At 43.9% G+C, this 23,505-nt stretch overlaps 1 protein-coding gene across 1 annotated transcript in view; it reads right to left on the bottom strand.

The window, feature by feature from the left end:
• Positions 1-23,505, bottom strand: part of USP13 (ubiquitin specific peptidase 13) — a 105,312-nt gene that overhangs the window by 58,044 nt on the left and 23,763 nt on the right. The window contains exons 3-6 of the mRNA XM_080929635.1: positions 19,031-19,091; positions 13,411-13,532; positions 8,760-8,902; positions 6,497-6,681 (exon numbers count right to left, since the gene is read on the bottom strand). Of these exons, the coding sequence (XP_080785761.1) occupies positions 6,497-6,681; positions 8,760-8,902; positions 13,411-13,532; positions 19,031-19,091 (511 nt within the window). The remainder of the gene's footprint in view (positions 1-6,496; positions 6,682-8,759; positions 8,903-13,410; positions 13,533-19,030; positions 19,092-23,505) is intronic.

The following is a 23,505-nucleotide window of genomic DNA, read 5'->3' as shown; positions in this document are numbered from 1 at the left end:
TCTGTCCTGAGGCAGCAATGCAAAGAGGGACAGGAGTCCCCATGTCCTGTGTCCCATGGAGAGCCTCCTAATGGCTAAGTAGTTTATCTCATGTGTGGCCCACAGGAGAACCCCAGTGTCTCACTCCTGGCCATCTCCTTCCCTTTGTCTCAGCAAGTTTAAGGTATCTCAGGATATGGATGGTAAAGTGCCATCCAGGCACAGTGTTGGAACAGAGGCCCCAAAACACAGTCGCTTTCCTTCTAAATTTGGAAAATAAAATATTCTAAGAAAAATAGATACAAAGATGTTCTTCATTGACAATCTCTCCTGCACTGTCTAAAGGGGTTTTCTGCTCTTTGTCACACTGTGAAGGATTGAGAGATGGGCATGAAGATGCTACGATCCTCTGACCTATACCAAGGTATGCAGACACTCACTGACCCCAAAAAAAGGGTGGTCTTCCTGTTACAAACAGATTGGCTGGTGTAGAGATGTCTCTCCTACACTTCACAATGTGAGTGATGACCTTCACCAATGCCTCCTTTACCGTGATTCAAGTTTTCCCAAACACAAAAAACACAAGATGAAATCCCCCAACTCAATTAAGACATTTTCCAGAGGTCTTCGAAGTAATGCTAGACTTCAATGGAGGACCTTAACAGATGCCATCCTAGCTGAGGTTCATTTGTGTCACACGAGCTCTTAACATCAAGGAAGTTCTCATGCTCAGAAAGAAACAGCCAGGTGGTTCCACTGCTTAGGACAGAGAAAACCAGAGACCCAGTCACACACCAAGAACAAGAGCAAAAGGCTGAGAAAGTGTAGGCTGGTCTACAGTACAAAGTTACCAAGAGCTACCTGCGTCCCACAAGCCACCCACAGATGAGAAGAAGCCTCAGCAGTCGCTCACACTATGAAAACAAATACAAAATGCATGTGTTTATGACACAGTGCCATCCCTGGGGCAGGGGAAACCTACCCTGATGTCAGGAGAAGAGCCCTGCCAAGACAGATATCAATACAAATAAGGAGCAACTTTCCTCTACTTGTTCACTGCACTAATCCTTACTGAGCAACTACTATGGCCCGGGAGGTATATAAGATGACAGAGCTAGAGAACAACAAAGATGGTGTCCAGGTCCATGGTCCCCGGCTACCCTCACTACCCTACTACCTGACACAGGGTCCCATAAAATCTTTGCTGGGCAACAGCAGGAGGTGCTACCAGCACAGCAGAGGGGGACAAGCCAGGTTAAAGCTAATAGGAAGTACTCAATGCCTTGACCCCAACAGTGTATAGACTTCGAGAAACAGAAGGAAAATTGTGTCAGGAATCAAAACAGTCCAAAGAATGAAGGTGTGGGTGAGGAGCCACGCAGTGAGCACATTCTGTCACGTGAACAGCTCCCAGCTGCCCTGTGCACCTGGATTGTCTGTGGGCAGTCCTCCTGGCACAGAAGAACCTTCCCATATAAACAACCCGTCTCCACGAGGGAACTACTACAACCATCTCCCACCTCCAGGTCATCTTACTCTCTTCCTGACAAGAACCTCCTCCCACACTGGAGAGCTTGGCTGGTTTGTGTGGTAATCTGGTTCTTGTTTTGTTTGTGCTGTCTGTACCCATGGGGACCCAGAGTGGAACTGGATACAGGGTGCATTTTTATGATGCATGCCATCATTTTGGCCTAGCCTGGTAGGTTAGGGCTTCTTGGGAAAGCAAAACCATTAGCAGAGGCTTTAAGAATAAAAAGGGTCTCAACTTAGCAGGTACAACCTCTTTGTGAAAGAAACTGTTGTGAGGTTGGGGAGGATGCAGATCAGGATACTACTGGATATTTGAATGCACAACATTAGATTTCATGTCTACCAAGCAATCTTCTAAATATAATTCAGCTCCCACAGGGAAAGAATGTACTGGTTAAGTTGACACAAACAGCCCATAGTCTGCCAGAGTGGTTCTCATTATGACCTAAAAATCAAATGTCCTGACATTGAGACATTGTCTTTTTCACAAGTTAGCCCAAGAAACCCATTGAGTATAGAAAAATCACTCCTCAGACACTTTGACCCTCCACAGGATTTCCTGCCCCAGAGAGTATTCCACATCCTGAAGGCTCATCACTGAACCCTTAAAGAAGCGTACAATGTTAGAAATTTATTTGGCTTGCAAGCAAATAGAAGGCTGCAGCTAACCACCTATTGAGAAAGATATAAGGTGGAAACATAAATTAAATAGATGAAAGGGAACAATCCCTGCAATCATGAACTAAAAAGAAATAAGAAAGTAAAGAAAGACTTTAAGAGAACCAACATCATACGACAAACACAAGAAATCAAAGCTGATCCCCACATTAGTAATTGGAAAGTCTTAGTGTGGAGCACACAACTGGCTGGCTGTACTACCCGAGGGTTTGGGCTTTCAAAGAATTAAGAGCATGTATTTAAACGGTCTTGGCCATAATATACGACCAACATTGAAAGTTCTCCCTCCTAAAGAAAAACTCTACCTTAACAACAGCTCTGACAGTTGACAGTAGGAAGAGTTAATAAAACCTAATAAAAATACCTACACATATGCTGACAAGAAAAAGCCAAAGGTGCTAGGTGTGATAGTCTACACCTGTAACTGCAGAGGCAGGAGGATCACAAGTTTGAGGATTTCCTGAACTACAGAGTGAGTTCATGACTAGCCTGGGCGAAATATACACCAGGACCTTGTATCAGAAAAAAGGGGGAGGGGCAAGAAGATCGTCTAAAAATTTCTAGAAAAAAAAATAGCCAAGAATGTAATGAAAAGCTAGATGTACAGTATATGTCCACAATCTCAGCATGAAAATTTGGAGGCAGGGTAGTCAGGACTTCAAGGTTAGTTACAAAAGAACCCCCCACTCCACCTCTCTCTCTCTCTCTCTCTCTCTCTCTCTCTCTCTCACACACACACACACACACACACACACACACACACACACGCACACACACAATACCTGCACACATGAATGCACACACTAAATAAATTACAAAGATACACAGAAAAGAGAATTAACCTATGTTATCCCACTTAAGTAGAAGCTAATTATTTAAATACTCAGTTGCCAGTTGGCTAACAAAAATATTTATGTCTAATATGCCCAAGATTTTGTATGGAATCCAAAAAGAGGTGCGGTACTGCCCTGACTTCTCAAATACAGAATCACAAATAACCCTCATTTGCAGATGGGTAAAATGTTGGTGCTGTATTAATCACTTTTGTCAATTTTGAGAAAATGTCTAATGAATCTGACTTAAGGATGAAAGGGTTTATTTTAACTCATAATTTCATTAGGGTGAGGAAATCATGGGGATGGGGGTGTGAGGTCACAAGGCAGAAAGCGGACAGGGTTGGATCCTGTTCAGCTCACTTTCTCCTTTTTGTGTAGTTTAGACCTATAGGGTGCTCCCTTCCAGAGTCAGCCTTTTCAATTCAATGAACCCAACCTAGAAGCCCCTCTCAAACAAACTTATCATAGGTGATTCTAGGTCCTGTCAAGCTGACAAGAGAAACCATCATAGTCAGATTATTCAGAGAACATAGAGACAATATATTTCTCATATATTGGTCTATGCTGACTAGTTTTATGTCAAGTAGTTAGAGTTATAAGTTAAAGTCATCAAACAGAAGGGAGCATCAATTGATAAAATGCACCCATAAAACAGGGCCATAGGCCAGTCAGTAGGACATTTTCCTAATTAGTGACTGGTGTGGGAAGGCCCATCCCATTGTAGTTGGGGCCATCCCAGGGCTTGTGTCTCTGCTTCTATAAGAAAGCAGGCTGAGCAAGCCATGTGGAACAAGGCGGTAAGCAGCACCCCTCAATGGTGCCTGCATCAGCTCCAGCCTCCAGTTTCCTGCCCTACCTGAGTTCCTGTCCTGCCTTCCTTCTGTAATGAAGGAACAATGATTTGGAACTGCAAGCCAAATAAACCCTTTCCTCCCCAACTTGCTTTTTGGTCATGGTGTTTCATCACAGCAATAATCACCCTAAGACATAGTTCTAGAAAACAGAGTTCCCAGGATGCCACAGAACAAAGAAAAGTCTGAACTGTAATGTTCTCTTCTTGAATTAATTGGGTTTTTTTTGTAATAATAAAATATAATGACCAAGGCAACTTATAGAATGAAAATTTATTTGGACTTATGGTTTCCAAGGATTAATCTATAAAGGTTTGGTGGTGTGGCATGCATCAGGTGTGCAGAGCAGGAAACTGAGATCATATCTCGACCTCACAGAGGAAGCTAAAGGAGTTAATGGAAAGTAAAACAAGGCTATATAAACTTTCAAAGCTCACCTCCAGTGACATAATTCCTCCACAAGGCTTCATGTTCAAAAAGTTCCATAACCTCCCAAACAGTGCCAGCAATGGAGGACCAAGTATTCACATACAGGGGCCTATGGGAAACATTTCTCATTCCAATTACCACATGTTCCTGCACTGTAAACCTTTCTGTAACCCCCTAAGGGACATAAAGAAGTCTTTCTGTGCCACCCTCCTCATTATTAAGTATTTGTCTCCAATTAGTCAGAGTTGTTACAGTGCTGACCACCACCTGTCAATACTGTTACAGTGTTGACCATCACCTGTCTGTCAGTATGGTTGCAGTGTTGACCATCACCTGTTAGTATTGCTACAATGTTGACCATCATCTGTCAGTATTGTTACAGTTTTAGCCATCACCTGTCCATCAGTATCATTACAATGTTGACCATCACCTGTCTGTCAGTATGGTTATAGTGTTGACCATCACCTGTCATTATAGAACAATGTTGACCATCATCTGTCAGTATTGTTACAATGTTGACCATCACCTGGCTGTCAGTATTGTTACAATGTTGACCATCACCTTCTGTCAGTATGGTTACAGTGTCGGCCATCACCTGTCAACATTGCTGCAGTGCTGAGCTATGAGGCATAGACTTGAGTTTCTCTTTAAATCCCAAAACACTCAGGAGACCTGGTTTATGCAGTCATTTATTTAGATGGAAAATGTTTCCTACTTGTACCTCATACCTTTGCAACCACTTTTCTTTAATGAGTTCAAATAAGTCCCTGATGAGAACTTAGGGAAGGAGAATGACAAGTTAGAGACCAGCCTAGACTATGTAGTTTATTCAAGGCCATCCATATATACAGTGATACTGTCTCAAAAAATCAATAATAATAACAATACTAATTCTATGAAATCTGGAAGCAGGGAAATTCTCCAAATGGGAAACCAAAGAATTTTAACATGCTCTAACTATTAGCCCTCAAACATAAGATGAAAGAAAAATTCAGCCAGCTCACAGAAAAGCAATGGCCAAACCTGAAGACCAACTCTTGAATAAGAAGGCTTGAACAGGAAAACTTGGTCAGTGAACTGAGGCAGGCTAACTCCACCACAGATAATCACAAAGGAAAAAAAAAAAAAAAAGAAGACAGATGTTTTTATTCTTCTACAAAAACCATCCCAGCTTAGAGCAGAGAAGAAATAGACACAAAAGAGATGAAAAGATGGAGATCCAGGACTGGGTACTGCTCTAGATGTAAGTTTAAAAATCTATGATGACAAGATCAAGTGTCACCCTGGCCACTGCTCGGGATTTAAGCATCGAGACTTAGTATCATTTCCCTTTTCCATTACAAAATGTTTGGAGGAATGAATGACGTGTATAGACGTGGAACAAAGCTAACCATGTAGAGAAGATGGGTTGGGAGAGGACAAAGATGGAACAGCTGGCTGTCCAGGCAGGAATCTGGCCTTCTAGAAACATGAGAATCACCACTGAGCTCATACCACAGGGCAGCGTTGATTTTGAGTTTTTTGGGTTTTTTTTTTTTTTTTTACTTTTTTGTCTATCTATATATTCATATATTTATTTACTTACTTGAGTGCACCCATGCAGATAAACAGACACACACACACACACACACACACACACACACACACACACACACAAACACATTTGCAGGAGAGACTCTTGCATGCCACAGCACACCTAAAGAGACAAGAGGACAACTTGTGTGAGTTGTCTCTCTCCTTCTACCATGTGGGTCCTGGGAATCAAACTGTTCCATAATCAAGCTGTCAGGTTCGGCAGCAGGCATTTTACCAATGAGCCAAATATCTCTCCAGCCCCACTGATTTCTTGTAATATATTCATCCCTAAGTGGTACTAATTATATTCACAATCAATTCTAGTATTGCCTCCTACCATCTTCTTGGAGGATTCAATATGCACATTACTTCCTCGGTCTTACTTCCTGCTTAGATCCCCTTAGCCATGATATACAAAATCAGCTATTTTACTCATGCTTTACTGAAATCCACTGAGCTAAATGCTTTAGGCTCCTGAATAACCACAAGAGTAGCCCCATCAATGTCCCTAAGACAAAGAATCTCAAGCACTCACACTACAATTAAGAGGCAAAACCCAGGTCCTCAGACCTGAGCTGAGACAGATGTGAGATGCCAGTCATCCCAAGCCACACTCACCTGCCCCATCAGGTGTGATGGTGCCCAGCTTCACGGCCAGAGGATAGCCCATGTCTCTGTAATGTTCCAGTGCATGGCCATTGCCCCCTGAGCTGTCAAAAAACCACTTTCCACACAGGACAGAGCCGTCAGTCAGATTCAACCAGAGGTTCTCCCTCAGGTCACATCGGGCACACTTCCAGCCACTAGAAAGTCACCAGAGAACAATCAGAACCCGCCAGTACATTGGAAAACATGACATGTGAAAGATGAACAGTGTATCCTATTGGCTGTATGTCCCCGGTGTTCTTACCCAGGGATATTACTGTTCCCCTCGAGAGCCCAGGACTGCCCAGTGCCCTTCCTGCCACTGAGACTGGGCCATAGACTCTCAGTATCTCCAGTGTCGCTCTTTAAAAAATAAAATTGGCATATGACATGAAGGGTAAGAAAGAGGTCATGTCCTCCAAATTCCCTCTTGCAGAACAGTGGTTCCTGAGTAAGGTACAAAAATGGAGGATCCTATGTGGAAGACATCTCCAAAGCATCACACATACATAATGAAACTGATGTGGATAAAAAGTACACTGTAGTTCAACTTGGGCATATCCCAGGAAGGACTGTGTGTTAAAGCCACGGTCTTCAGTGTGGCATTATGAAGCCAACATGGTTTGAAAGTCGTTACATGGACATAATGTACCTGTTCAACAGTTGTCTAAATATTTATGTTTGGGATTGTAGATTATTGGTACAGCCAGCTTTGGTCAATGATGTTTGTCTTTGAAGTGGGTGACAGGGACCATGGAGAATCTCTGGTCAACAGCTCGCTGAGAACAAGAGACCATAGAACACTCAGCTATACACAGGTTTCGACAGCACCTCCTCTAAGGCTCACAGTACTGAAAAAAAAGAACGTGAGATGTGGAGCGTTGTGGAATACTGTCTTCTGGGTATGTCACAGCCACTGCTGCTCCCCTGAGTTCATAGTGGCTGTGACTACAAGATTGGGCCCACTCCATCTTGGTGTAGGAGGCACCCACGAGGCCTGCCCATCTCTGAAAACACATAGGAAATTAATTGGCTTGGGGAGGGAAACATTTTCTTCAATGGCATAGTCATTGGTAAGATGCCATTGTTCCTGTCACCTGTGCTCCTCTAAGCAGCCCTAACTAAACTCATGGAGTCCCCAAAGAGAAAGGCATTAATGTAGAAGGGACTAGTTTGAAAGAGAAGGACAATCTGAAGGAGTGACAGGAGATGCGAGGAGATAACAGGAGTGAGTGTGAGCAAACGATTACATATGTGTATGAAAACATCATGATAGTGCTGGCTAGTTTTTATGTCAACTGACACAAGTTAACGTTTTAGAAGAGGGAACTACAATTGAGAAAATGCCTCCATAAGATTGGCCTGTGGGCAATCAGTTTTCTTGATTGACAGTTGATGTGGGAGGGCCTAACTCGCTGTGGGTGGTACAACTCTTCTGCAGGTGGTCCTGGGTGTATAAGAAAACAAGCTGAGCAAGACATGAGGAGCAAGCCAGTGAGCAGCATTCCTCCAAGGTCTCTGCTTCACTTCCTGTCTCCAGGCTTCTACCCTGCTTGAATTCCTATCCTGATTTCCCTGAGTGATAGACTGGTTACATGGAAATATAAGATGAAATAAACCCTTTCCTCTACAAGTCACCTTTGGCCAGAGTGTTTTATCACTGAAATAAAAACTAAGTTTTCTAAAAGAGGCAGAGCTGAAGAGAAAGTTCTGTGTACACTGAGTGTACTTTTTTTAATTTTTAAGGTACATTTACTTTTATATGTACAGTGTTTTGCTTACATTATGAAAACTGTATCCTATTGGGAACCCCCCCCAAACCCAGGTCCTCTGCAAAAGCAACAAGTGCTCTTACCCACTGAGCCAGATCCCACTAGGAAATGCTTTAAAAGGAAACGTTAGAATTCAGGACCCGCCTCTTCTCTCTTTCTACCCACCATGAGCTAAACAGCCTGTACCAGCACAGGTGCCCTGCCTGATATGTTGTCTCACCACCACCTAAAAACATAAATTTAACTCGAAGTCCACATATGAGAGAAAAACATGATGGACTTTATCTTTCAGAATCTGGATTGTTTCTAATTAAAAAAAAAAAAATCCCAGCTCTTGGTGGATTTGTAATAAGATTCATCAGTTAAGAAAATATGAAACTGCTAGTTCCCAGGGAAGGTAGAAAAGCAGATGTTGCTTTGACTAGTTTGGGGACTAAGCTTCCATTTTGCTAGCAGACTCTCACCTGGGAGGAATCCTGACCCCGTTGTCCAGCTGCACAAGGTTGGTTGCATACTTCGATACCGGGAGTTCGTTTTCCCATGTGTCTGGGTCTTGCTTCCTGTACGGGGACTTTGAGCTGAGCACCGCATCGCAAGCTATTGTGACCTGAGGGACAAAGCCAACACTGAGAACTCAGCGTCTAGAAATAAACGCAGAAGCTTATTTTAATAAATGCAGCCTCGCTGCAGATCTCAATGGCCCCACAGTGAGGTCCATTCCCCTCGATCTGGCTAGATCTGACCCAGGCCTTGGATGATGACTGGAAAACAAGCACATTCACTCGCAGCTCAAGCTTAGAGCTCACACGAATAATCACTACCACTCGGCAAGTGGGGTGAAAAGGAGGGTTCGTCCTCTGATGAACCAAGATATCCAATATCTTCAACTCATACAGCACGAGGTCAAGGGCCCATGAGCGGACTGCACACAGCACAGTGCCACTTCTGACTCTAGTGCAGCTATGATGCTGGAGAGGACATGTCTGGGTGTCCCTGTGCTAGACGGGTCCACTCCCAAGCAGATGTTCAGTGTCCTGCTTTGGTGCCCTCGGCTCAGCAGCACAGGAAGACAGATGCTCTCCTTCCTCTCAATACTCATGCCTACAGCTATGAGCTGTTTCTTTGGCTGTCCATAAAACTCAAGTCAGCTGGAAAGTAACGGACCACTTTGAAAATGGTCCAGTAGTGCTTCAAATATGTAAACAGGTGCCACAGGGTGCAGCATATACATCCAAGAGACACAAAAGCGTTCCACCGCAGGAGGCTGAATTAAGAGATCTTTGTCATAGTAATTTAGCTACAGGACAAACGCAGAGCAACCCTATTGATGATAAGTAGAATGAAAACCCAAGTGTAGTATGTTCATACAATGGAATCTTATTTGGCAATCAAAAAGAAATGGAATCCCAATATATGATGAAATGTGGGTAAATCTGGAACATGTATGCTAAGTGAAAAAAGCCAATCACATTTCTTCGGGACCTCAAAAAGCTTAGTCCTATCAGCACAGGCATGTGTGGATATTAGACCATTCAAAATGGCCACCCTTATTCATCCTGTCCTGTGTATAACCTACAGTGAGCTGTCCTGCCAACCCTCACAGTACATCCCACCACCTAGCCGATTCCCTGCTTGGATCTCACAGCCTCGGCATTTCACACCAGCAACCAGGGTCCTCAGTCCGACCATCCACCACCTGCTACAGCTCGATTCCCACACACAGCACTGCCAGAGGCTCTGACCTACAATCTTTTTTCCCTTAGCATCTTTTCTGAAGACATCCAACAAAAATTTCATCAGGCCTCTGGGCCACCATAATACACTGACCATGTCTTTTTCACAGCTGCGGTGAGGCTGGTGGTGATGCTCTAAGTATAAACTTCTTCCCTTGAGCTGGGCCCAAGTGAGGAAACCTGGACTCTACCTAAACACTCCCAGGCCTCAAATCCAGTGCTGCCCTGGAACTGCTTCAAACTGGCCCCTGGAGTTACTTGTTAAATTTTAAGAAACTCTATGTTCATCCCAGTTTAAAAAACTCAACATCTCTATTCATCCCAGCACTATTCACAACAGGAGAGAAAAAAGGGGGCAAAAAAAGGAAGAAAAGAAAAAATAAAGGAGTACCTATCTACTGACAACCAGAGATGCTTGTGAACATCGGAATGCTGGATATCCATGAAAAATAACGAAATCCAGTCATTTGCAACAACAGGCACACAACTGAAGATCACTATGTCAGTGACATCAGCCAAGTAGAAAAAAAAATGAGTCACGCCTGCCCCCACTCATGTGTGCAACATTACAAAGTTAGTCCCGGGAAGCTCGGCATGAGCCTTCTGGAGTAGTGACCTCGAGCTGAGAAGAGGAGAAAGCCCAAGAGATGAAGACTGATTAGAGAGAACAAGGTACAGTGCATCGGTTATATAAGGGGGTTCTGGGTATTATTTACACACAGTGCAGTTTTCATACCTAACAAAGGATCTGAATATAAAATACAATCCCAGCACACAGCTCAGGAGACAGAAGGGGGTTATGAGATGGAGGTCAGCCTAGGCTGCTGTGGCAGCACCCTGTCTCAGAGTAGAACAAAACAGAAGGCCATTTCACAATATAATGTCACTGAACAACACCCTCAGCCCTACGTCCATGTTTTCAATATGTCAAATAAATACTTTAAAAAAACGAAATATTAAGACATTTGCTAGAGACCTGCTAAATGCAATCAGTATTAAAATTAAATTACTTAACCTTTATGGCCCTTAAGAAGGCCACACAGTCAAACCCCGTGCCTTCCCCGCTGCTTTCCTGTAGCTTACAGTCACCTCTGCTCTCCTGACATCTGTGTTAGCTGAATGCTACAAATTCCCACGAGTAGTGTTTCTTCCCAGTGCATCCAGAGATGCCTCACTGTGGGCCTGGAATCAGGCATGCTAGAGGTCTGCAGTGGCACTCAGCAAGCACCAAGCAGCCTGCTCCACTGGGAGTTGTTGGAGCTCCTCTGGTAGAAGGCTCAGATTGCAGGCTCTGGGGACCCACTGTGAGTCCCTCCACCCCTCTGTTAGAACGCACAGGGGCAGACGAAGGTGTTCTGTGCAGCCACAGCCAAGATGTGAAGGGAAGAATCTTCTGCTGACTATTTTGTTTACACCAGTCATTTTCGTTTTATTTAAAAGTTCAGAAGAGAAGCATCACCGAAAACGTAACAGATAAATTAAAAAGGAGGTGAGCTAACTAGAATCTTTTACATAGACAAAACCTGTAGCGAGCACCAGAGAAAAAGTCAGGTTTCTTTTCAAGCTGCTAGACCCACCTTCAGGCTCATTTGTTTTCCATTTTTTAAACCGTTTTTAAAAAGAGATTTTATTCAAGTTTTCACTTTAAAGTACTCTCAAATTCTATTATTAAAAATTATGGGACCGGAGAGATGGCTCAGCGGTTAAGAGCACTGACTGCTCTTCCAGAGGTCCAACCATCTGTAATGGCATCTGATGCCCTCTTTCTGGTGTGTCTGAAGACAGCTCATATACATTAAATAAATAAACCTTAAAAAAAATTATGATGTATCTTGCTAGCTTTGGATTCCCAGGACGCTTCTTCCAGAGGATGCCAATTCAATTCCCAGCACCCATATGGCAGCTCACAACTGTCTGTAACTCCAGTTCCAGGGGCTCTAGACACCTTCACATATACATACAGGTAAAACACCAATGCACGTGAAATTTTTAAAAAATCTCTTAGCATTGGAGACACAGGCATTAGTACACTTCAGGTTAAGGGCCGGCTGGCATAAGACCATTTTATCCACTAATGCATTTTATTCTTGGTAACAGCCACATGAGTCAACCCGGGGAAATCTGAGAAAAGCAACAGCAATTCATTTCCGCAAGCCTCGCTGAGCACCTCATCTGGAAAAGGGTGTCTCACTCTTCGTAAGTGGGAGAGCTGTAGCGCACAGACACACAACGCTCTTACTTCCGTGGTCATAAATTTAGCTATATGATAACTCGGGAGATTGGGTACGTTAGAAGCCTAGTCCCTCTGAACGTGAACACTTGAAGCACAAGCATCCCCTTCAGGCAGAAGTAACTAAGCAGATGGTTCTCAGTGGGCGGGGTCTGTCAGAACGTTCTGGGGTGCGCAGGAATGTCTTTGGTTCTGATGGAGTTTGAAGGGGGAGGGGAATAAACTCAACCCACTTTGACCGCACTGCCTTCTGGGAGCAGGTTATCCATGCACACGATGGAAGGAAGGAGATAGAGAACTGGAGGCCACACAGGAACCAGGGAGAAGCAGGAACCCTGTGACCTCTCAGAAGACCCAGAATCAAACGCAGCAGGCAGCTTCCCATCTGCCACCAACCCAAGACCAGTTCCTGCAGGAAAAGCAAGGCCCATCCTTGAACTGACTCCGAGAAGTCCAGAGGAAAGGAGGAGGGGCGGGGGAGCTCACTGCCGAAAATATAAGAAAGCCATCTTGGTTCTCAGCAAAGCCAAGGTGAGGTGCAAGCAGCTGCTTCTTTCTATAAATGCACCGCTGCTGTCCCAGCAGGCAAACTCTTCCAGCTTCTCAGACCGAATCTCTCCTGGGAGGACAGCATGAAACTCTGACAAACACAAGGTCATTCCTCCCCAGCTGCCCCTGCACCTATGAGGTGCAGGCTTTGTCAATCCCAGCAACAGATCGGCCAAGACATAGGAGCCAGCCCAGCCAGGGCAAGCCTGGACTCATGGGCAGTGAAAGCCAAAGACACGTGACAGAGAAGGAGTGGGCAGCAATCAAGAAAGGCCACTCTCAGAGATCACAGAGGAAGCAGATACTCCTGTTCACACTTTTATTTATTGATTTTGTTGGTTTGGTTTGGTTTGGCTTTTGAGACAGGTCTCTCCATGGGGCCTTGGGTGGCCCTGAACTCACTATTTAGCCCAGGCTAGCCTCAATCTTAGCCTGAGCATCCTTAGTGCTAAAATCACAAGCCTGTGCCACCACACCCAGATTTTTGTTCCATTGTATCTTTTTCCTCTGGACCGGCCTTCCCCACCAACACACACACACACACACACGCACGCACGCACGCACGCGACATCACGGCATGCAGCCACATGCACACTCACTGACCAGGGCTGGTAACTCTTCAATGTTAGGAAGGGCTATTTCATAGTGGTCTGGGAATATAACAAGTTTGGCTTCGTCTTCATATTCGTAATCATCACTATTTAAATCGTCATCCATATCTAGATCTGAGGAGAGAATAAAAACAAAGAAAAGAAGTAAGGAAAGGGTGGCCCATGCCAAGGCAGCCCTCACAGGGAATCCACAGGGTTAAAACACCAAGGGCGGGACCCAACCCTGACCGGATTGGCCATCCTCCTACCCCACACAGGGACAAACGGGCCCTGCCTTCTTTCCTTAGGGGAACATACTTGTTTATAAATGACTGGGTTACATCATGAAGTTTCACAGGGTGGACATACCTGCTGCAAACTGAACTCATACAGTTTAAAGGAACAGATGTTTGTGCTATGAGCTTAGGGCCATAATCTCACCAGATCAAAGGAAACAGAGGGGTGTGTGTGTGTGTGTGTGTGTGTGTGTGTGTGTGTGTCCAAAGGTTAAATCTAGGTATCATTCCTCAGGAGTCCTCAACTTGTATTTTGAGAGAAGGTCTCTCACTAGCATGGAGCTCAGTGATTTAGTGAGCTAACTGGTCACTGAGCCCTAGACATCTGCATGTCTTGGCCTTCTGGGTGCCGGGATTACAAGCATGCTTCACCACAGCCATTTTGTGAGGTCTGCGGATCAATTCAGGTCCCCGTGCTTGCACAGAAGACACTTTACTAACACGATTCTCCTACCCCAAAGCACGAGTTCCAGAGTGGTATGGCAAGGCCAGTTTTAATGCTTGTTCTCACATTTAAAAAAGTCACAAACTGACCCATGTACTGCCCTCATGTCCCGCACTCCCCTTACACGGGAGAGAAGTGAGACCCACCCGGTAGAGAAGAGACAGACACAAGTTGGTCTCCAATAAACAGAAACAGTTACTTAAGACACCCGGCCTTCTCCATCACTACTTCTCTCTGTCCTCCCCATCACTGACAGTGGATAGAATCCTGGAAGCCGGAAGGAACCCATCATTTGAGCAGCTCTGTTGTCCTAGTCTCCATAAATAAAACAGGTCTCTCCAGCCCACCCTCTGTGCTTGGCTCCTCTCTGGTAAAGGTTAGCTCAAGGAAAAGTCTGGTCATAATATTTCCATGGATGGCTCAGCCCTTCCCCCACAAGGGGTGCCGGTGTCCCAGGTCATGTTTGTGTGTTTCTATGTTTGGGACTATGGTGATGAAGACAGTCACGTGTTGCAATCACATACACAGACACATGGACGTTATGGAAAGTTCCTGGGCTACATGTTCTTCAGCAGGTACTTGAGAACCATTATCACCTTTAACAAAATGCTAGTGTACGTCCGTGTGCAACTCGGCTTTCCACTCTCAAAAGCACGACTACTTTAGGTTAAAAAAAAAAAAAAAAAAAAAAAAAAAAACAGGAAAAATATAAGACAAACATAATAAGAGACCCCAAAATCCTAAGAATCAGAAACACCAAAATAATGACCCCCAGTGATACAAAGAGCTAATGAGAAAGGGCAGCTTCAAAGAAGAGTCTACTAGTTTAAGAAACAACTCAAGAAACTTACTTAAAAGGAATCATTCAAACCAAAAAGAAAAGACATTTAGGTGTGTCATAAAAAATGGAGGCTCCACCAATTATAACGAAAGTTAGAACTGAATGTTCGATGAGAAGATGGCCAGTCCAGTACTGTAGCAGAAGCATAGAAAAGTCTGTTCTGTTTAACGATGAAAACCAATACTGAGAGACCTTCAAGGCAAAGGCAGCTTTGTGTTAATCCCATGCACAAAAACTGGAAAGGGAGGAAACTGAAGAAACAGAAGTTTCAAATGAGTTGCTCCCACTCCATGTTCCCTTATTGTTAAGCATGTTATACACAGAGATTCTGTAAGGAAGAGAGTGTAAATCTCACAAGTTTGTGGATGGACTCCATACACTCCAGATACTACCTATTTCTTTTCTGTAGAAAACAGATTCACTTAATGCTTCCTCAAATATTACTTGCCCTGAATAAATAAAATGAAGGAAAAAGCCTGCTCTGGCTTTTACTAATGAGTTACCTACTGAAGAGTTGAGGAGATTTGAGAGAATGAGGTCTACAGTAACCTGGAGTCAGATCCAGGATGCTCTAGAGTTTAGAGTCACCATTGGTGACTGCCAGCACTACCACCCTCCTCATTGTCTTCTCTAAATTCCTAATTAACACAAAAAGCCTATACACACAGACAGACAGACACACACACACACACACACACACACACACACACACACACACCAAGGCTGATCCAGCTCTGAAACAAGGCTGAAATAAGTTTCAGAAAGACCATATCACATGGGGCACTCCTACGGGTCAAAGGGAGCAAGTCTTATCTGTCTCCTGCATCCCTGGCACCATGTCCTGAATGAAGCCTCTTTAACAGATAGGTTCTGGTAGTATATGCTGTCAAAGAGGTGGCAGGACACTAAAACTATCCTATGCTCCACAAGCAGCAAAAGTGGAATTACTGTTATATAGGTAACCAACCATACCTGATGGGATTAGAGGTCTACTCCACAGGAGGGAATCCAAGCCTAGACTCTATAAACTTCCGTGTGTGTGTGTGTGTGTGTGTGTGTGTGTGTGTGTGTGTGTGTGTGTGTGTGTGTGTATACACATATACATATGGTTGGGAGATCATAGGCCATACAGGGAAACTGAATATTATGGGTTAGCTATCCTGACACAGAAACAAGTTGCCTACTGAAAACTCATGTTTGTGCCATTAGGCAAACACGATTCTCAGCCTCAGTCAAACACACTTCCCTTTCCAGTAAATGGTGGAGATGCAGAGACTCATGGCTTCACAGGGTAATGAGAAGAAGTGACCAAGGACGGCTCAGCATTATAGAAAACATTTAAACCATAGTCACCAAGTCTTGGGGAACACCGCAGAAGCAAAAAGACAGACAGAAGAGCTATGACCTGCCGTTTGTTGATCGTGCCACACCCATCACAATCACACACCCACAGCAGCCAAGGATGCTTGCACTGGGTCTGCACTAAAATGAGACCATCTAGCAGTCCTGTGAGCTTCAGAGCTCTACACTGCTGAGGAGGCAGATTGTCCCAAAGGCAACACTGAAATACAGTGGAGGGGGGGAGAGACAACAAGACCTTGGAGGCTGCCTTTCCATCCATTTTTCAAACCATTTTTTGACAATAACCTTTACAATCAAAATAATTGCTTTAAAAAAAAAAAAAAAAAAAAAAAAAAAAGCTCAAAAATCTTTCAACACCAAGTTTGAAAGCAAAGAGGTTAGCTAACTCCTTCATGCAACCAGAGAAAATGTGGATGGTGATGATGATAATTATCATTATTGCCATTATTTTTAAGGCTGGACAAGTGACATACACCAGCCATCCAAACACTTGGGTGATGGAGGGAGAATCAGAAGTTCAAGGTCAACCTCTACTCTAGTGTGTTTGAGGACACCCTAGGCTACATGAGACCCTGTCTCCAAAAACTGAAACAACAGTAACAACAAAGTCAAACTATTTAATGACTTTTACCTCTATAAAGGCATCACTGATGTCATCTGACTGGCAAAAGGTCACATTCTAGATGACAGTGGCAGGTGCTGGGACACCAACCACGCAAGCACTGTAAAGCCCTTGACCCTTTCGGTTCCAGAGCTCACTTTAGGCTAGTTTATGTAGCTTAGCTGTTTGTTTGATTGGTTGGTGAGGGTTGAAGTTCAAATCCTCATGAAAATCACCAAATAAAATACATTCTACAAAATAAATGAGGAGTACCCTTCAAAGTATCACTTACTAAAAACAATCTAAGGTAGTGGTCCTCAACCTGTGAGTTGTGACCCTTTGGGGGGGGGTCACATATCAGATATCCTGCCTATCAGGTATCTGTATTATGATTCACAACAGTAGAAAAATTACAGTCATAAAGAAACAATGGAATAGCCTTATGGTAGGGAACTACCACAACATGAGGAACTGTATAAAAGAGTTGCAGCATTAGAAAGGTTGAGAATCGCTGGTAAAGGATGGAGACTGCCTTGGGTGAAGAGAGCCTGTTCTTGCACAGGACCTGGGTTCAATTCCCAGCCCACATGGCGGATCACAACCATCCCCAACTCTACCTACACAGGTTCTGACACCCTGTGCCCTCCACTGCAGTAGGGATACACATGGTGCTCAGACCTACATGCAAGCAAAACATTCATGCACATAAGATAAGTCTTTTAAAAAGTTTAAGCTGAGGAATGATCAGAGATTGGGAAGGATAAGTAAGTATGACAGGCAAGCATGATACGGTGTTCATGGCCGTCTCCTGAGGCCGAAAGGAGGTCTTATTGAAAACATCAGTTTGAACAGAACAAAATCCATTGTTTGTCTAAATTAAAAAAAAAAAAAAAGACTCACTCTCTGTGGAGAGCATTTTTGGCACCCCTGAACAGTTGATGGCGGAGTAATATTAATATTATCCCAGGACACCTTGGGGCCAGCCAAGGCAGGAATCTGGCTTCTGTACCTGTAAGCACTAGTATCAAGCACATCTACATCTGAAGTTCAAGCAGGGCTCTCAAGAATAAGGCTGTAAGGAAGTACATCTACATCTGAAGTTCGGGGCAGGGTCTTATAGAATGCAGCATAGGGAAGTACTTTTGTATTTGAAGCTCCAGGCAGTATCCTTAGGAATGCAGCTCAGGGCGGGGTGGATTTCAGAATGTTGGCTTAACATTCTCTTTGTCTTTTGAGACCCCACTCTTTTGTCTCTGACCTTTTTACTAGAGGTCCAGTAAGATGTTTACAGGATCTTTGATTGTTAACTTGTCTGTTCCTGGTCTCAGAACTGGTGTTACCTTTTTGCATGTAATTAAAGTGATTTAAAAAGGGACGAATTAAACCAAGTTTCACTTTGGCCACGAGGCTTAGGTCTCAAGTCCAGCCCTAGTCATGCTGCAACTTTAACTAACATGTCTCTTTTCTTTTAATCCTCACTCGGGGAGGACCTGTTGGTGTCTGAGCTGGCCTCAGACAACTCTCCCTTCGAGGCAATAAAGAAAGGGCTCAGGGAGCTTGGCCAGTACGATGTTGGCCACCCAAATATGAAGACTTTCATTTGATCCCCAAAATAATCCACATAAAAAAAGTCATATGCAGTCACATGGCTGTAACCCCTGTGCCAGAAAGGCAGAAGCAGGAGGATTCCCAGGACTTACTAACCAGCTAGTCTGAATTGCTAAACTCAGGTTCAGTGAGAGACCCTGTCTGTAAAATAAGAAGGGTGACTGAGAAAAACACCTGACATCTACCACTGGACTACAAGGGGTGGGGAGGGGTGGGAATGACACAGAGACAGTAAGAGACAGTAAAAGACACAGAAGCAGAGACAGGAGAAATGCAGAAAGAGACCACCAACAGGGCTGTAACTCCTCTCTAGCTGCCATAATTGCTTCAAAGCCCTGGGTCCAATTCTATGCTCAGAGCACTGCTAGGAAAATAAAAGAACAGGCAGTGTATAAATTAGGATACTCCATCCCTATCCCTAGAGACAAGAAGACAGGGAAAGAGAGAATATAGCATGCACACTATTGATAATTATCTTACCTAAAAATATTTTAGAATTCCTCCGTTTAGGTAAAGCTCCACCAGAGGCTCCTCTTACCTTCTGAAAAGAAAAAGAACAGACTTTAAAAAACAGTCCAGGTAAAGGCTGAACAACTGGCCACTTCAGGACACAGAGCAGAGCCTGGCCCATCTGCAACCCAGAACGGCGGCTCGTAGAGGCTGAGCAACTGGTGGGTGGGAGACCTGGGCTGCCCCCAGAAACAACTCACAGACTGTATGAAGTCCAAGAAATAAAGAAAACAAAAAAAAATATATTTACAAAACAAGAAGACTTTGACACTATTTCCATGTTGTGATTTGTTTTGCATGTACTTTATGCTCATGGTAACTATTAGGTTTTCAATGCATACTGTCCAGCCCTTGAAAAAATCAAGTACTGACTAAAAAATATATTCACATAGTTTTATGTAAAAATTATTTTAATATCTGAAAAAACAGTACTGACAAAAATGTATAATTTTAAGCAAAAAATGTTTAAAATCTGTACATTTATCTTTGTTTTGTAAAATAAAGTCGTTAAAAAAAAAAACAGTCCAATAACAAAGTGTGTGGCCCAGAGGTTTCTCAGAATAAAAGGCCAAGAGGAAACATTGCCCTGGACTAGAGATGTTAGGAGAAGCAGAAACTGGACCTTGATCCTTGCGGACACTATGTGTTGTTTCGTTTGTTTGTTTTCTGTTGACTTACAAAGCAATCCCTCTTGGAAAGAAAGTACAAACCAGAGGAGATGAAGCTGATTTTTGAACTTTGTTCATTAGTGCCCCCTCCTAGGAAAGCTGTAGTCCATTATGAGAGGCAGACTTGGAAAAGAAAATTGTGCTGAGCCACCTGTTCCCTTGCCTGCACAGGGATTCTCAGTCCTTGGCCCTGGGTATGCTCAACAGTAACTGTTCAAAGATTTGTTGACATATAGCCACTGATCTTCTGAAAATGTTAATTGACCCATCTAAATGTTTTTGGAGAATCACCAGAGAGCTTGCGGCCATGTCAAGCATCACATGTTTCCCACAATTGGTGGGAGTCCTCAGTAGCAAACAAAAATGGTTGGGCAGTAGCAGTTAAATATGATTACAATAGTTTTTTCATCCAGTTTATTTTCATACCACCTGTGTTCTTGGCTATTAGAGAAGAACAGAGATTCATTAGAAGCAGGATCCACCCCAGGCCCTTTCCACACAGACATACAAGTCAAGGCCACCATGTGCATTCAGCATTTCTTTCTCATTAGCTTGTCCTGGGAGTCCTAAGTCTAAGTTCCCACATTTTATTATTTAATACTGAAAGCCAAGTCCCCTTAGTTATTCTCACACCTTTTCAATAGCTTCTACTAGGGGTTTATGATTGTCTTCATAGAAATTTCAAAGTTACAGAACACTTAGCTCAAAGGAGTATCTCTCCAAACTCCATCTCCTTAGAATCTCTCTCCTCCATGATCTCAAAACCTCTATCCCCTCCCTACCACTCACTTCCCTCAAAAACAAAGTGTGGATAGACTGGGGAAAGGGGTAAAAGGAACTTATACCAAAGATTCACTTCAAAATCCATGGGTCACTTGTCACTACAAACAGTGCAGACTCTTTTCTCTACAGATATCTGTGGTCTTCTTTCATCTCTATTTCTACATGATGGAAGAGGAAAATGAGAAAGAGGATCTGCATGGAGACTGGCTGGAATGTGTGTCATTCCCTGATGGTAGGTTCCAACCATAAACTCAGATTAGAATACACCATATGGGAGGAAAGAATAGGACCTACAACTAAAGACCATGGCCACTGATCCCAAGGCAGGACTCAAGTGCAAAAACCCCTCCCGAGCAAATAGCACCGTGCCCATTTGTCAGGTTCTGTGTGAGATTAAACTGAACAAACACAAGGTTCTTCTCCCAGAGAACTCACCAACACAAAGAGTAACCAAGTGCAGGCAAAAAGTACAATGGGTTATGGTAAGTACTAAGAAAAATCCAAGAGACTAAACAATTAATGGAAGAAATGGTTGGTTTATCCGAAGGTAGAGGTGAGATGAGACTGATCATGTAAGAAAAGCATTGGTCCTTAAATATAGAAGATGCTTAGTAATTGGATTGGTCAGTAGATTGATGGATGATGGATGGATGACAGATGGATGGACAGATGAATTGACATGGATGGACAAACGAACAGATGAATGGATAGATGAATTAATGAATGAATGGATTGATGGAAGGGTGGGTGGGTGGATGGATGGATGGATGGATGGATGGATAGATGGATGGATGGATGGATGGATGGACGGACAAACAGATGAATGAACAGATGAATTAATGAATGGATAAATGGATGGATGGACAGATGGACACCACAGATGGATAGATGAATTGATAGATGAATAGATGGATGGATAAATGGATGGAAGGATAAATGGATGGATAGATGAATATATAGATGAATTAATGGATGGAAGAAGGAAGAAGAGGAGGGAGGAATGAATGGGTGAATAATTGATGGTAGATAGGATGGATGGGTGGAGTGATTTGTTTGTTTTTTGTGACAGGGTTTCTCTGTGTTTGGACCTAGCTGTCCTGGTAGAACTCTCTTTGTAGACCAGGCTGGCCTCAAGCTCAGCGAGATCTGCCTGCCTCTGCCTCTTGAGTGCTGGGATTAATGGCATGTGCCACCACCTCCCAGAGATATTTTTAACTGCAGAAAATACAACAGGTAAAAGAGAAATGAGCACATAAGTTGACAAAAAAGAAAAACAAAACAAAAAAAAACATACCTATAGAGAACACACAAACATAGGCACTAAATCACAGTACATTTTAGAAAGGAGAAATAGCAATGTGGAGAACTCCGATTTGGTGCAGTAAGAAAGGGCTGAAAAGGTTGTGTGTCCCAATCGTGAGCCAAAACATAAAGCTCCATGTTTAAAGAAAGGAAGATAAATCAGCAAGTTTACAGGACGTGTCTACCACAGGAACACGGAGGACTCGGCAATGGCAGCCGGGTTGGTGGAGATTGGACGGACTTCAGACCTGTGTGGAAAGCTCAGGTAACAAGACCTGGTTACCAGGAAGATCCACAAGAAAATCAACACATACACACACACACACACACACACACACACACACACACACACACACACACACACACACACACTGTCTCGATCTCTGGAACTCACAAGGAAGGACAGGGCTGGCAGAGGTTGTGCAGTGTAGCCTGGCACACAGAACCTGAGGAGCTTCTGAGACAGATGCTGAAAAGAAAACCAGAGGTCAGACTCGGATGGCCCAATCAAGTTCTGGGAAGAGATTTATTTGAAAACCTCCACTTAGAACAGCCAAACAAGGACATGGAGAACACAGGAAAATGAGCATGTTCAGAGAAAGAAGGTATGCTGGTCATACGGCATCCTAGGAAAGGCAGGTAACTAATGACTAAGCGAAAGAAAAGCCTGCACTTACAAGGAGCCAGGAAAGAGAGAGGACAAGAATGAACGATGCCAGAAAAAGGATGCCGAGAGGCATCAAAACCCTAGAACATAAAGTAACCGCAGACCTAAAACGTAGTGAGCAGGTGTGGCAACCGAGCTCTTGCTGACAAGGATCAGCAGCATAGGTCAGAAGCAGGTCCTGAGCCCTGAAAGGAGACAGTCACATCTGGGAGGAAAAGATGTCCAAGAGGCATCAGTTGAAAATCACAATCTAACTACAACAGGATGGAAGGAGGGGGGCCCTCGTGTGGACTGTTCCGTTTAAAGACCAGAGGAAAAAATCTAGACCCAGAAAAAGGAAAGTAGAGTTCAGCAGAGCAAGTTTCCCCAAAGCAGAGGCAATTGGGAACACAAGGTAACTTTCTATCGGGGTGCGGGGAGAAAGGGATGGAAACCACAACCACAGGCCCAGGCCGGCAGCTTCCAGAAGGGGAGAAATACATCCCATGAGTCACTAATGCAGTCACAGGTCCCTGCAGGCTATGTTAGAGTCCAGGGCTAAACACAGTGACCAAGCGCTACCTGAGGCAAGGGGCCAGCGCTCAGCAGCCACTCAGAAGAACGGGAGAGCACAGAGCAAGTGAAGGAGCCAGGACGCTGGTCCTTTGTGGATGAGTATTAGACACGCTGTCCCCTCCTCTCCTCAGAGGCTCTTGTACTGTAAGCTTGGCCCTTTGCATGGTATTGGGCAACAGTGAGAACTTTAAAACTGAGGCAAACTGGACCATCCGAGTACATCCTCAGAAGGAACTATGGAATCCCCATTTCTCTGGTTTTCTGTTTCATAATGTGACTTCCACACATGCAGACTCTGCCATCTATGAGCCCTCCATGGGGTCTTACCAGAACCTGTTACAATGCTTTTTGGATTACCAGACCCCAAACAATAAGGTAAATAAATCTCTTCATAAAGCTCGTCTGTCTCATGACAGCAATGCAAAATGTCACCCCAAACCCCACAGTGGTGGGAGAGTCCCAGCATTAGT

Source organism: Micromys minutus (genome assembly GCF_963924665.1).
Source record: "Micromys minutus genome assembly, chromosome: 15".
NCBI lineage: Eukaryota > Metazoa > Chordata > Mammalia > Rodentia > Muridae > Micromys > Micromys minutus.
The sequence above is the reverse complement of the archived record's forward strand: the minus strand, read 5'-3'. Positions and strand labels throughout refer to the sequence as shown.